Below are 15,106 nucleotides of genomic sequence, written 5' to 3' on the forward strand. Positions count from 1 at the left end.
CTACAAATCTGCATTTTAACAAGTATCCCAGATTATTCTTATGCAGGTGGTCCCATTGATCACACTTGAGAAATCCTCTAAAACAACAGAGAATTATTCGAAAACTGTAACCTTGGACACCAAAAATGAAGGCTGAGTATTTCTCCTAATCCCAGTTTAGGTGTTTTTTAACCTGAAAAAGAGACAACTGGGGGGTAACATTAACTCTTTTACATTTGGAAATTAGGTTGTAATCAATGAGGATGAGGACTACATCTTCAGTTTTACAGAAAACCAAATAAAACTACTGGAAAATATCTTCAATTCATCCAGAATTTAGTGGAGGGGCGTGGAGAAGAGACATAGGTACCCAAGTAAATTGGAGTCTACCTCCCCTAACTTCACATTTTGTCAATTATATCCGTGAGTCAAGATCTCCTCACCAATAAAATGAGGGTAATAATAACCTTCTAGCAGGTAGACAAAACCTGCCTGTCAACTTTCTGCACTTTGTCTCCAGTTTCCACGTTCAGAGGGCTGGGATGAGGGAACATTCCAAGAGAGCCTCCAGAGGCTCGGGTTGGCTTTTTTTTTTTTGCCAGCTCAGATCTGCCCGGACGCCGACGCCACCTGGCCAGAGGTGTGGCCCTGGGGACTAAATAGGCCCCAAGGATGCCTGGCCTGCGTCACCCAGCTGGAGAGACACTTCTCCCCGCCCCAGTCCTGCAGACCGACTCCGTCATCAACAATTCATTAAGAACCTCCTCTCCATTGGCTGACGCCTCCACCCGCGCTGGCAGCTGCCCAATGAGGAAGGACTTGAGAGAGTCCTTCTGAATAGTGAACGACCGCTTGTGACGTAGCGATCGGAGATTGGCTGCGACGGCGCGAGGCGAGACCAGCTCGGGCGGCAGCGAGCGCAGCTGGGGCAGCTCAGTGCAAGCCAGGGAGGGTCGGACCCGGAGCCGGGTCTGAGTGCGGGGCCGGCGCTGACAGGGCGGGCTCGGGGCGCAGACCGGTGGCAGGATGTTCAGCTGGATGGGGCGGCAGGCGGGCGGGCGCGATCGTGTGACCGGCGCAGATGCCGTGCAGACGGTGACTGGCGGCCTGCGTTCGCTCTACCTGCGCAAGGTGCTGCCGCTGGAGGAGGCGTACCGCTTCCACGAGTTCCACTCGCCTGCGCTGGAGGACGCTGACTTCGAGAACAAGCCCATGATCCTGCTGGTGGGCCAGTACAGCACGGGCAAGACCACCTTCATCAGGTAACCCGCTCCGCGCGTCCTCACCCCTGCCTGGACCCCTGTCCCCCACCACCTAGGTGGAGGCGGTGCTCCCCACGTGTGCACGTATAGTCGCTAGCCTCCTTCCGCCTTCGGGCTTCCTGCAGCGACCACTTCCCCCTTTGAGGAACCCCCTCGCCGCTGCTTCCCCCTCCAGCGTCGGCGTGACCTCAGGTTCGCGGGCTCGACGTGGTGCTCTGTGCCGGGGCGCGGCCGCCGGAGTAGGGGCTGGCTGTCCTTACGCGGGCAGGAGGGTCCCGGGAACCCTTCTCCGCGTACTCCGAGCCCTCCTTCTTTGCTCTTGGAATGGCACTGCCCTCGCTGGCTTTATCCTGCGACGCTGGGCTGGGGACTATAATAAGCATTTTCTTGAGGAGTGAGGCCTAGGGTTGGAAATGGGGACAGAGGTGTGGGGTATCAGAATGAGCTGTTGAGTCATAGTTGGAGATTTAAGCCTCTAGCAGTGCCCGGCGCATAATTATTGAACGAATGAATAAATGGCAACAGTGGAGGGTATTGCCCATGCCCCCTTCCCTTGAGATCTTTGCATGCCACCTCCCACCACAGTGTTTCGGGGAGGGGGTAGAGAGGCCGCCTTCTTTCGGCTGTGCACAGCCTCGCCTTTATCCTGCCTTAGGAAGTTGTGTGTAGCAGCCTGCACCCAGTGGAACTAAGGGGGAGTGTCATATTACTATTCGTTAGTTTCCATTTCTTAGGTGGGTCATTCCCTCCTTGCTCACCCTTGACAACTGAAAATATTTGTCATGCTCGCTGTGTCTCCAAAAGCAAACAATTACAGTGCATGCCCTAAGGTTCAAATCATATAGCTTCCTGGGAAGTGACTTTTGATGGGAAATAATTGATATTGAAACAGATTTTTAAAGAGGCGATTTTACTTCTAAAGCTGCTGGCATATTAAGACTGAATTTTCATTCTTTGGTTAGGAAACTTGCTCTCCTGGGTTAAACCCTGTGTCAGTTGAAAGATACTGATCACTTAAGGTTTTGGTCCAGGTTTCAGAACTGTAACAATCTCTTCATTGATGTTCAACAAGTGTTCGGAAAGCTGCATCTATATTTGGATACATGCCATTTCTGTTAAGTAGATGGCCTCTTTTTCTCCACTCCAGTGACCTAAATAGTTTCAACAAATAGAGTAGTTGTCACTACAGGAAATTGTTCAATCCAGGTCTGCAGATACTCTATGAATGAATTCAGCAAAGCAAAAACACTGTTGAAATATAGTTCTAGACAGTAAATTGAATGTGAAGGAAATCATTTTAAAATTGCTTTTCTGATGCTTATTAATATGCTGAACACAGTATTAAATGTGTTACCCCAGGCACTCAAAATGAACCATAGAAATGTTACAGTAACTGGTACCTTGAAAGATGATAGACTGTACATTTAAGATCTCAGTAATATTAACCAGTTTTTAAGTATATGGGAAAATGAAGTATTATGACCAAGAGGTGTAAAGTGAGAGGTGGACCTTTTGAAATATACAGATGAAGGATAGCATTGTTATAATAATCTCAGACATTGGTGGTAACATGTTTACAGCGCTGCGGGCAGTTCCTCCTGTTTGTCCTTGCCAGGAGTGCTTTATTGTGCCCTGTGTGATGGTTAGGGAGCCCCTGTGGATGCTATACCATCCTGGATGTATGTGGCGCTCTCTCTCTCTGCTCCGATAGCCTGGATAACAAGCAAGCCTGAGGCAGAACACCATTCACAAGAACGTGAATCCATCTTTAGTTTTCAGTTTACTATTTCATTATATTATTTCTCACTCTTCTCTCCGCTTCATCAGTGTGGGGGCGACGGGATAGGTTGTGGAATAGCTAAGAATAGTTTTAAGAAGAATTTTAAGATCTGACTCCTAGAGACTCCATTCAAATGGACCACTTCTCAGGAGGCACTGGGCCATGTATTATACAACCCAAGGGTGAGGGAGGAAGTCACTTGCTCTTGAGAACTTCCCTGGACTAAGTCACTTTGTCGTTGGGCAGAAAGTCGCACAGGCACAAAGTGGACCTGTGAAGTGAGAAGGAAATCAGGATGTACAGGAAGCTTGGTGAGGCACCAGAGACCTGAGCTTGGTTTCAGAGTGGAGTTAGGAGGAAGAGATTTAGCTCCTGGGAAGAACCCCCGCCCTCCCCCTGCCCAAAGGGCAGCTACCCTCTAGAGACCTGCACTGGACCTGGAGAGTAGAGGTGTTGGCCCAGTGTACTGCCCATCCCGGAGCCCGTGTGCATCCGTGGCTATCTTTTCTCTGAGGCTGGTCAGTGCCTGCATTGTTTGCCTCCAGCCATTGAGGACTACAAGCTCATCCTTGGCTACGGGGTGCACCTGTCGACAAAGTCATAGATTCTTACCCACCTGGCTTCCTGCACATCCCAAGAGGTCACTGATAATACAGAGCCTGCAATGATATGGAGGGATACTTCTCTCATTGTAAAGCCACTCAGCAAGCCCATTTTAATGGAACTTTACTCTTCCTCCTTTTGTCCCATAACTGGGAAGAACTAGGAGCCCCACTAAAGCATGGTGAGCTAGGATGTTCATCAGGAATGAAGAAATTCGTGTGTGCCTTGTTCTAGGTCTCCTAGATGGGGTGCATGAAGAGCTTGAGTGTCAAGGAAATACGCTCACTTCTGCATGAGAGATCACCATGAGGGCCCCAAGTGCAAAGAAAAGGACAAATAGAAGGAGAGGGTTGGTGGGATCTCTCCACATGGATCACAGAACTGACCCAGAAAGAGACTTCAGATGTGATGGAAATACTTGTCAAAGTCTCTTTGGTACGAGCAGAAGAACTGATAAACCTATTGTCTCACTGATAGTTTTATTTCCCAGAAGAGAAAGGATACAATGAGTGGAACTATTGGTGCTCTATCTCTGACCAAGAAAGAATTGGCCAGAGAAGGAAAAGAGATGCACACAGGAAAATGGCCATGTCGTCTTAGGCTCTGTAACAGCCAAGGAAGGGTGGATATTGGGCTCAGCCAGGCTTGTGTCCAAAACCTGAGGAAAACAGATTTCAGAGATTCCCCCAGAAAATCCCTGGGCCCAAGTGCTGTGAAGGAAGGCATTTCCACTGAGAGGACATGAGGCTCACTGAAAATCAATTCAGACCACACAGTTTTAACTTCTGATTTTTAAGAGTCTCACTTTCTCTTTCCTCCTATACGCTGTCTTTTTCTCCCTGAAAATTTATTCTAATGAGGAAAAAAGAGAAAAGTCACTCAGGATCACTTTTAAAAATCAGAGATCAAGCCAATTAAGCAAGAAAAAGAAATAGAAGGCATGTAGTGTGGAAAGACATAAAATTATCTCTATTCACAGAGGACATGACCTTATATATAGGAACTCCTAAGGATTTAGAAAAATCCTAAAAAAAAAAAAAAAGGCTCTTAAAACTCATAAACAAGTTCAGCAAAGTGTCAGGATACAAAATCAACATACAAAATTAATTATATTTCTATTACTAGCAATGAGCAATCTGAAAATGAAATTAAGAAAACAATTACATTTATAATAGCATCTAAAAGAATAAAATACTTAGGAATACATTTAACAAAAGTAGGCCAAAACACATTGAAAACTATCAAACTTTGTTGAAAGAAATGAAAGAAAACCTAACAAAATAAAGTTGGAAAGACATCCAATGTTCATGGTTTGGAAGACTTAGTATTTTTAGGATGGCAGTACAACTCAAAGTGAGCTACAGATTCAGTGCAATCCAATCAAATAGAATTGAGAGTCCAGAAATACACCCAGACATCTATGGTAAGTTTGTTTTTACACGGGTTCCAAGGCAATTCAAGGAGAAAGAATATTCTTTTCAACAAAGGATGGTGGGACACTGGATATCCACACACACAAAGAATAGAGTGTGACTGCTAATGGGTCCAGGCTTTCTTTTGAGGATGACGAGAATGTTCTGAAATTAGATAGTGGAATTAGTTGCTCAACTTTGTGAATACACTAAAAACCACAGAATTGTACCTTTTAAAGGGGTGAATTTTATGGTATATGAATTATATCTCAATAAAAAATATAAAACAATTTGGTCTTCCTATACTAAGCATCCTGTGGTTTATTTAATTTTCATAATTCTGCAATTAGTGCCGGTCAAGAAATTTCTACATCCGTGTGCAATAATTTAACATAAACATGGGTACCAGGAAGAAAACAAACAAAAAAGAAGTAGGAATAACTAAAAGAACACAAGGACGAAAGGAACTAAAGAGTAGACATGAGGGAAAAAAGGGAGTAACCACCACACAATCCCTGTATGGTTTTTTTCCGCTATATATTTTTGTCAACCCATAAACATGTTCATTCTTCATAACACTCAATAAAATCAAGATATGATGTTTTCCTATAAAATGCTTTAAATATTATTTAAATATGTTAATGGGAGAAAGAGGGCAGGGGTTCCATATGCAAGGGTGGGGACAAGGTTTATGGACAGTATGAAGCATTAAGAAGCTGGAGTGAGTGGACTGAGACAGCAGAAATGCCTCTGAAGATAAAAAAAAGCCTTTTTAGGCCTGTTTAGAACAAGAAAAAGAATCAGGAAGTGATAGGCCCACTGCTTGGGACTCTTGCTGTGACATTAGAGGAAAGCAGAACTACTCAGTTATTATTTTCCTTCCTCCTTTTCTCTCAAAGCAAATGATCTAGAGATGGTAGAGGGAGCCCAGCCATGTTTGAGAGGGGTTCAAACCCCAAGGATGAGATGCATCCCAGGGCCCGCACAGGCAAGGCCCAGTAAATACCTGGGTAGATGGATGGATAGGAGGACTGACTGTATAGGAAGAGCTTGAAGTTGTGCTCAAAGAACTGTGGCTGGTAATTTTTTTTTTAATTTATTGGGGTGACAATTGTTAGTAAAATACATAGATTTCAGGTGTACAATTCTGTATTACATCATCTATTAAATCCCATTGTGTGTTCACCACCCGGAGTCAGTTCTCTGTGGCTGGTTATTTTTAAGAAATTATGAAGACTATGAAAAGTATCAGAAAATTGGAAGCAGGCAAATGTTCCAGTTTTCAAAACTGGGGAGAGATAGAGTGTGTTCAAGAACAAAGATCTACTTCATTCCTTTGATGAGCCTTAGACTCCATTGTTAAAGAGAAGTGAAGGCACTCAGGAAGCAGCCTGGTTCATCCGTTTAAAGAAAAACAAAATCCTGGTGAGCCCAATTTGGTGGTTCTTACCCTCATTCAGGCACTAGAGGGTGAGTCTTCTGTGCCAAATACCATACATACCCTTTGCAGATCTCTGAGATATTGAAATATTTGATTTTTAAAGGAGAATAGACTATATTTACAATATATAAGATCATAACTACACACCCTAGTATTCATTTATTCAAAAATATTGATTTCAGGGATGGGCCCGGTTATTACAGAACTTAGAGTTTCGTGAGGGAATATGGAAAAGAATCCATAAACCATTAGGGCTCTGGGTAATGAGCTGGGACACTAGAAGCACAGGGTGGGATGGAGGCATAGGAGGAACCCTTCATTCAGGCTTGGAGGTTGGAAAAGGCCTCCCTGAGGATGCAACCTAAAAGCTTAGCCCTGAGGAGTAAGCCAGAATTACCTGCCCAAGGAGAACGGGAGGTGAGGGCAAGAAAGTGTCAGTGACAAGGCCCATAATCGGACCACTTGGATAACTAGGTGGGTAGTGGAGCTATCCACCGAGATGGGAACACAAGAAGCGGAAGAGCTGGGGCATACTTATGAATTTAGATATAAAGCTATGTTTAAGTGGACACTCAGGTGTAGAAGTCCACAAGGGGTTGGACATATGGGTCTAGAGTGAAAGGAAGAGGAGCTTGTGGAGGCACTTGGGAAAAAGTCACCAGAGAGGTGGAGTAATGCCAGGGGAGGAGTGTGGCTCAGAGCCATCTTAGGGCCCGTTTGGTTGCAAGTGACAGAAATTCCACTTAAAAAGACTTCAGTGAAAAGGTACAAATTTTCTCATGAAACCAATCAGACCAGGGCATACTGGCTACAACCCTGGCCTAGGACCCCAAGTGGTGCCCTCAGGACTTGGTCTCTGAGCTCTGCTGCCTTCCTCACGTCGGCTTCCTTCCTAGGCAGTTGCCCCTCCAGGAATGGGCAGGTGGCCATCTCCAATTCCATACTCATATTCTGTCAGCTCAGCAACCCCAGTGGGGAAAAAAGAGATTCTCTTCCCCAACAGTTTCACCAAAAATCTCAGGTTTCAGCCTCAGTGGTTCACCTTTGGCCATATGCCCATCCCTAGAAACAAGGGGAATGAAATACTCGTGCGGGGAGGGGGGTGGTCAGCCCCCAAACCATGTGCTCTCAGAATGGGGAAAGGTGGCTCCTCAGGTGGCTTTGATCAAAAGGGGGCAATGGATGCTGGGCAGGTGAAATAGCAGAAGGCCCCCACAAAATCCAGGGAGAGAGAGAGACGAGGTAGTCAGCACACCAGATGCTTCTGGGAAAAGGATTGAAACAGAACCGGTGGATTGGCGGTCAGGAGCCAGGGTGACCTTGTCAAGAGCTGTGTCAGTGAGTGATGATGATGGAAGCCAGGTGGTGGTGGGTTGAGGAATGAGTGGGAGGTGAAGTGACAAATATAGAAAACTATCAGCAACTAGGTACCGAAGGGGAGGAACCATGCTCTAGTCACAGGCATTCCGAAGGTTTGATTCAAGATGAGCACAAGTTAAAAGTTGATGGAAGGGGGCCAGAGAGGAGAAAGCTGGTATTTCATAAGCCTGAGAGAAGGCAGGACTTGGAGCAAGGATTCTGGTGGGGGGGGGAAGAGGATGGGGACTCCAGGGCAGGTTGGGTGTGGCGTTGGTGGCAGCAGTCAGCCTGGTGAAACACCACAGGTGGCCTCTTGTCCACTCATTATATCATCTGCCTGACAAACGACAGTAGTGCTGGAGAATTAGAAGAAATGTCGGGAAGAAAAGTTTTCTTAAATTATAAAATTCTCTTCTGTAACTCACATCTAGAAGCTTACTTCTACAAGACATTCAATATACTTTTCAAAACCTTAGAACATTATGAACTAGAAAGCTGTGATTCCTGGCTCTGGCTGCGGGTCAGAATCGCCAGACGTTCTAACCAGATTCCAGAGCCTCATCCCAGACCTCCCAAATTGGAATACCTCTGTGGGTAAGGCTCGGAAATCTATTTTTCTTGTTGTTTTTATAAACCACCTTTCAAGGTGATTCTTGGGCAGCCTCCCCCAGGAAACATTTGGGAACCACTGAAAGATGAAGGTTCACTTGATGGAATGGCAACTGAACCATCAAGCCTGAAAAGAGTCAGCCTCAGCTGAGAAGAGGGAGGCTCACTTTGGTGGACCTTCCATCTTGTATGGTCCATGCTCCATCTGTTCATATTTTTAGCAAATGACCTAACCTAGATGAAGACATAGAAACCATGCTTATAAAACGGGGGATTATGCAAAAATGCAATTTAATAAACAGCCTTTTCCACTTAATATGATGTGATCAACTTTTTCTTGTTTCATTAAGTAATTTTCAAAAATAACCTAAATGACTGCATCATATTCTATTGTATAGCTTAGAACATTGTTTCTAATTTTATGCTGTTATGCATAATATTGCAGTGAACATTCTTGCCTATAAATCTTTGTTTCTAGTTTTTTTAAGAATAGCTGAGCGTGAATTACTGTATCAAAAAGTATTTTTCAAGTTTATATATATTCCTGATTTTATTATATACTACATATAAAATATATATACAGAGGGTGCCAAAAAATGTATACACATTTTAAGAAAGGAAAAAACTGTATTAAAATTGTAATAATATATACCAATAACAAAAAATGAATACAAGTCACGTTTGACTTCTGAAATTACAAGAGGTGCTCAAAGCGGTTACCATCAGCATAATTTTAATACAGTTTTTTCCTTTCTTAAAATGTGTATATATTTTTTGGCACCCTCTGTATTTTATATATGTGTGTGTGTGTGTGTGTGTGTGTGTGTGTATGTATATAATGTACATATAATGTGTGTGTGTGTGTATGTATGTATATAATGTACATATAATGTACATATTATGTACATATACCTTTCCAGAAAAGTTATTCCGATTAGATTCCCACCAGGGAGTCTAACATGAGGATCATTATTTTATCAAACCTTCAATAAAACTAAGTATTACTATTAAAAACAAATATGAGAGGAAAAAATTTCTTCTAATTTGCTTTTTCTTACCAGTGAAGTTGTAACATACATAGTTATCATGTATATTTCTTTGTGAATTGTTTGTGAACTTTGTCCAATTTTCATTTGAAGTATTATTCTTTATTTTGTAGATGTTTAAATGTTTTGCTCAATAATGGCTACCAACCCTTTGTCATAATTATTATAAGTATTTTTCCAGTTTGAGGTTTGCCTTTTTAATTTTTTATGATAATTTTTGACATGCAAATATATGTAACATTTATGGTCAAATCTCTTTTTTCCTCTTTTATGGATGTCTTATTGCTCTTATGCATAGAAAATCCTTGTCTATCCTAATATTTAGTAAATATTTACCTGTGTTTCCCTCTTTTAAATAGGCTTTTAAAAATATTTAACTCTTCAGTCCTCTTGGGAGCGAAATCTGTTTCAAAGGTATTCCCATGTTTTTTATTTTTTAACACAATTTTTAAATAATCCTACCTTTTCCCAATGTCACATGAGGCTTCCTCTTATGCAAATTTATTAAATCTTGCATCATATTGTTCTGTTGGTAGATTCTTATACCCTCTTCATGCTGTCGTAAGTCATTTTAAATGTTTTAAGTGACTTTATTGTCACTTTAAAACAAACTTTAATAAATGGTAGCACAGACTGTTTTGATCTCATTTCTCTTTGTGTTCCAGACACTGTCAATCATCATTTCCTGTTATTCTTTCAGAGGAACTTTAAAATTACTTGATTAGATTCTTCCCAGATAATCCCCCTGGAATCCATTTGTATTGGAACTGCATTCATTATATCTGGTGCTTTTTCTTCCCAAGCAGAAGCTCAGCATTGCTTTTACTCATAACCTCAGAGAAGTGGTTGACTTACTCATGCAAGTTGTATATATCTTTTTAATGTTGTTCTTGGGTATTTTATCCTCCGTCGCTTTGTGAATCAGATTTTTTCCTTTATATTTTCTAGATGGGTATTGCTAATATGTAAGAAAGCTCCTGATTTTTTTTTGGCATTTTTATTTTGTGTCTGTTCATTTGATTCAAGTTATTCTGACAGCTTTTCATTAGATTCTCTTGGGTTTTCTAGATAGACAGCTATATCAATTGCATTCGTGATTACTTCGTTTCCTCCTTCTGTTTCATATTTTATTGTATTGGGACGTGAGCGTCCATATCAAGCTTCTAATATTAATGGTAAGGTCTTTGCTATTTAAGTTATGCTGTTAACTGTTGGTTTAATGTTTTATAAATTAATTACATTAAGACATTATCTTTCTACTGCTAATTTTAAAAGACTTGCATTTGAAAAAATTAGAATGGATGTTGAGTTTTATTAAATGCCTTTTTACCTTTTCCTTTAGCCTGTATTCTGTGGAATGCAGTTCTGGGAGATTGTTAATAGGTGTTCAAAGGAAATAAAGGGTTCTCTAGTCAAGTAACTTTGGGAAATACTGTGTTCTGTAGCCTCCTCATAAAGCTTACAGTGCTCCCAGATCTACCTAAAGTCTGTTGTCAGATTCATAAATCACAAGTCATAACATAAAACACTTAATAGATGGTCATTGCATGAGCAAATGAATGAATGACAGGCAAAATAAACAGGGCTGTAAGAAATTGGAAAGCATGTTGCCTTTGATTCCAGTAAACTTCCTCTCTCCCTTTCTTCTTCCTTTCCTATTCTCCCCTCCTTCCAGAACAGCATGAAAGGTGGGATGGAGCAGCTACAGGGAATGGCATAGGTTAGATAGCAGTGTGTTTTAAGCATGTCTTGGCTCTGTGTAGTTTCAATTCCATTCATAGCTGGCAAACTAGAGATATGTAAAGAGTTTACCCAGCAAATTCGTTTTTTTGGTACAACAAGTTACTCTCTATTCCCTGAGTATGTCTATTCCCTTAGTATGTCTTCAGTTTCAAATATATCATCTGAATAAGCATTCCTGGTGATAATTCATGTGTCAATGATTTAACTCAGGGAAAAAACAAAATTGAAAATAAAAGTTTCACACTTAAGAGAGACATACAATTTTAAAATTGAAGTGAAGCTCGGCCTGACATTGTTTTTCAATAACTCAGAGAAGATTAAAATTTTAAAGTAGATGAGATGTTTGTTCAGGGGTATTTACTCAGCATTAATTATATTGGTAAGAAATGGGAAGCTATTTAAATGCCCAATAATTAGGATGTGGTGAACTAAATTGATACATATTCACTTTAGAATAGTATGCAGCCATTAAAAATTGTGTTGTCAGAGAATTTTTAATGGCATGAGGAAAAACTAATGGTGAAAAATCTAGATGCAGAATTGTTTAAACACAAGCCAATTTTATAAAAAGAATTATATTTGCAGAAAAATGACTGGATGGAAATATATCAAAATGTTAAACACGGTCATTATCCTGCATTAATGTGGTTTCATGCAAGCCGCTTCACTTGTCATAAGCAGTTTTCTCTCCTGTAGGCTGGAGATAAGAATACTTGTTCCGATGACAGTAAGAGTAAAGTGATAAAAATGTGTGAACAGCCTTATAAACTGTACAGCATGGTTTCATAATAATCTGTTGTTTGGTGGTGTCTAGAAGTAGAGGTGGTGGTAGTACTAGCTTACATATATTCTGGACCATTTTATAAGACTTTAGTGATAAGAAAAAAAATGTTTGATTCTCCTCCTACTTCCATTTCTTGGTATTAAACATGAGGATAAACAAAGGAAGCTGCTTTAAAAACATTATTTCCAGATTCGAGCCAAATCAGAGTGGAAGAACTAACCCTTTCTTTTTTGTCCCTCTACTAGTGAAAGAGTGGATCGAGTATTATCAAGAAATGTATAATGTAAAACTCTCCAACACTTATTATAAATTGAAATTATTTAAACTCATAGCCCTGTATCTAAAAATAAGGAAATAAAACTGTTCCTCCACTGAAGTCAAAAGTACAGTTACAGGGCGGCCGGACGGCTCAGTTGGTTAGAACGCGAGCTCTTAACAATAAGGTTGCTGGTTCAATTCCCGCATGGGATGGTGGGCTGCGCCCCCTGCAACTAATACTGAAAACGGCAACTGGACTTGGAGCTGAGCTGCGCCCTCCACAACTAGATTGAAGGACAACTACTTGGAGCTGATGTGCCCTGGAGAAACACGCTGTTCCCCAATATTCCCCAATAAAATTTTAAAAAAAGAAAGTTGTACTTTATGTATTTCTTTCACATCTATATGGGTTAAAACCTTAGTACTACCCAAACAAATAAAATGATGGTTGGGGTTAGTGTAATGCTCTTTAAAAAAAAGTCCCAGGCCGTATCAATGAATTGAACCCTGTGCACAGATGCCAATGTATGTACAGACATTTTTTTAAATCTTATTAATCATTACACAAGCTATTTCTCTAGATTTGGGCTTGAGAATTTTAAATTAATGCTCACATTACACGCCATATTACTTTTTAGAGTGCTTGCTTAATTATTGAATACTACTAACAAAGCTTAGATTTCTATATTTGTTATGATTCATAGGATACGTGCCTGTAAATGCTCCTGTTGGAGACTGACTCAGCCTCTCGAATTCTGATTTGGGCAGGTAGTGTTCTCACAGGACTAGTAAGAAATCCTAGGTTCTAACAAACCACTAATCTACTTGAGCCTTAGTTTTTTCATCTGTAAAATGGCAATAAAAATAGTACTTACAAAAAAAAATAGTGCTTACCCTATACGGTACTTAGGATGGAATAAGTTTAAGAATGATGCATGGATGATACCCAGGGGAGAGAAAATGTACAGCTGGAATATTGGAATAATGTGCCTCTTGTAGTTTGTTCATTGGTATTTTAGTCATTCTTAAGCCCATCTCTGAGAAGATGGTGCTTAGGTATGTTAAGGAACTTTCCATAATCTTGAAGATATTTTTCTTCTTGTCAAAAAATGACATTTTTTTGGTGTGAAGTTAAAAAATAATTTTCTAGCAACGGAAGAAAAAAGACACTGTCCACATATACCTTTGCCGGAAATAGCCCCTTGAGCCTCGGCTGAGCATGGCAGCCAGAGTACCCAGGAGCCTGTAGGACAAGGCTGAACTGTGGCCCTCACCGGACAGGGACAAGGAGATGTCGGGTCTCCTGTCCTCCCCACCACCCTCTCTGCCCAGCTGTTTGCAATCCAAATGCCTGTCCCTTTTTACATTGGTGACTTGGCTCGAGACTCTGGGAGTAATCACCACTGGAATTGGCAGGCTCTCTGAGAACACAGGAAAAGGAGAGCAAGGTGGAGCCAGGGACAGAAACCCAGTCCAATGCACAGGATGCTTGTGCAGCGTCCAGTGGCTAAGAACCGTGGTGGGTTCTTTTCCATAGGCTTCCTGTGACCTCTTGTTCCTTTGAATTCTTGTTATCGCAGATAACACCACAAAGTCCCAGAAACTTGTGGCCTCAAGCTTCTGAGGTGTCAAAAAAAAAAAAAAGTTTAACACAATTGATTAGCCTTGTGTGGCGGTGTGAATAACCCATTTTTGTAGATAGCGTCTCAGGATCTACTCAGACTTTCCCTTTCAAGATTGCTGGCTTTGAACCTCATCACTTCATTCTCACTTGGTTCATGTCAGATCCTCTGTGTCCTGGTTGTTCTTAGTTCTCTCACTGCGGGTGACATGTGCCTGCCTGCCCAGCAGTGTGACGTAAATGTATCTGAGTTTCACCATTCCCCCAGTGTAAAAACTCTTCTGGACAATCAGTGTAGCTATCATATATTAACTCGTGGTCTGACAGATCCTACTTAAGGGCCCAGAAGCTAGGGGTGTGTGGGACCCCAAGGCTGTGGGGCTGAGCCAAGAATAAGCGCAAAAGCTTTGGGCCAGAAGGGAAGAGCTCCAGGCTCCAGTTGTGCAGGGCCATGAACAAGTTTTACCAGCAATAAGTCACGTTCCTACCCTCATCCGCAGTTTCTTCACCTGTAAAGATATGGGATTGAACCAAATGATTCCTAAGAGACTTTGGGACTCTCAAGTTCTGTGTGGACTGTGCCCTGCAGGAAATGACAGACAACCTATCAGAAGAGAGGAAATAGGCCCACCAATAACACCAATACTAGAGGTTCCTTGAGGAGCTCACAAGAGAAGGGGAGGGGGGCGTGTCCAAAAAAACCAAAAGACAACATCATGGACTGATTATGGGGAGGACTGCCCCAAAGGATGTGACATTTTTTGTAAAATGGCTTCAAGAGGAAAAGATAGATCGTAGAGATCACAGACATAATTCCCCAATACTATAAATGTATTTTATCTTCTTCATGATTTTCTTAGTAACATTTTCTTTTCTCTAACTTACTTTATTTTAATCAGAAGTGTCTGGACACTGATGGTAACCACTTTGAGCACCTTGTAATTGCAGAAGTCAAACCCGACTTGTGTTCATCTTTTCTTGTCAGTATATATTGAGTATTACAATTTTAATACAGTTTTCCTTTCTTAAAATATATGCACATTTTTTTGGCACCCTCTGTATATGTTGACTGTTTGTGTTATTGGTAAGGCTCTAGCCAGCAGTAGGTTATTAGTTAAGTTTTGGGGGAGTCAAAAGTTAAACACGGGTTTTCGAATGTTATGTTCAAGGGTTAACTGTACTCCTTTCTTGATGTTTCCCTTGGTTGCA

The 15,106-nt window shown here is 41.5% G+C and overlaps 1 protein-coding gene across 1 annotated transcript in view; it reads left to right on the forward strand.

The window, feature by feature from the left end:
• The first annotated feature begins 873 nt into the window (after positions 1-873).
• EHD4 (EH domain containing 4) overlaps positions 874-15,106 on the forward strand; it is a 72,097-nt gene continuing 57,864 nt past the window's right edge. Inside the window, exon 1 of the mRNA XM_033108330.1 lies at positions 874-1,241. Within this exon, the coding sequence (XP_032964221.1) occupies positions 1,006-1,241 (236 nt within the window). The 5' untranslated portion in view covers positions 874-1,005. The remainder of the gene's footprint in view (positions 1,242-15,106) is intronic.

The sequence above is a fragment of the Rhinolophus ferrumequinum genome, chromosome 6, assembly GCF_004115265.2.
Source record: "Rhinolophus ferrumequinum isolate MPI-CBG mRhiFer1 chromosome 6, mRhiFer1_v1.p, whole genome shotgun sequence".
Classification (NCBI taxonomy): domain Eukaryota; kingdom Metazoa; phylum Chordata; class Mammalia; order Chiroptera; family Rhinolophidae; genus Rhinolophus; species Rhinolophus ferrumequinum.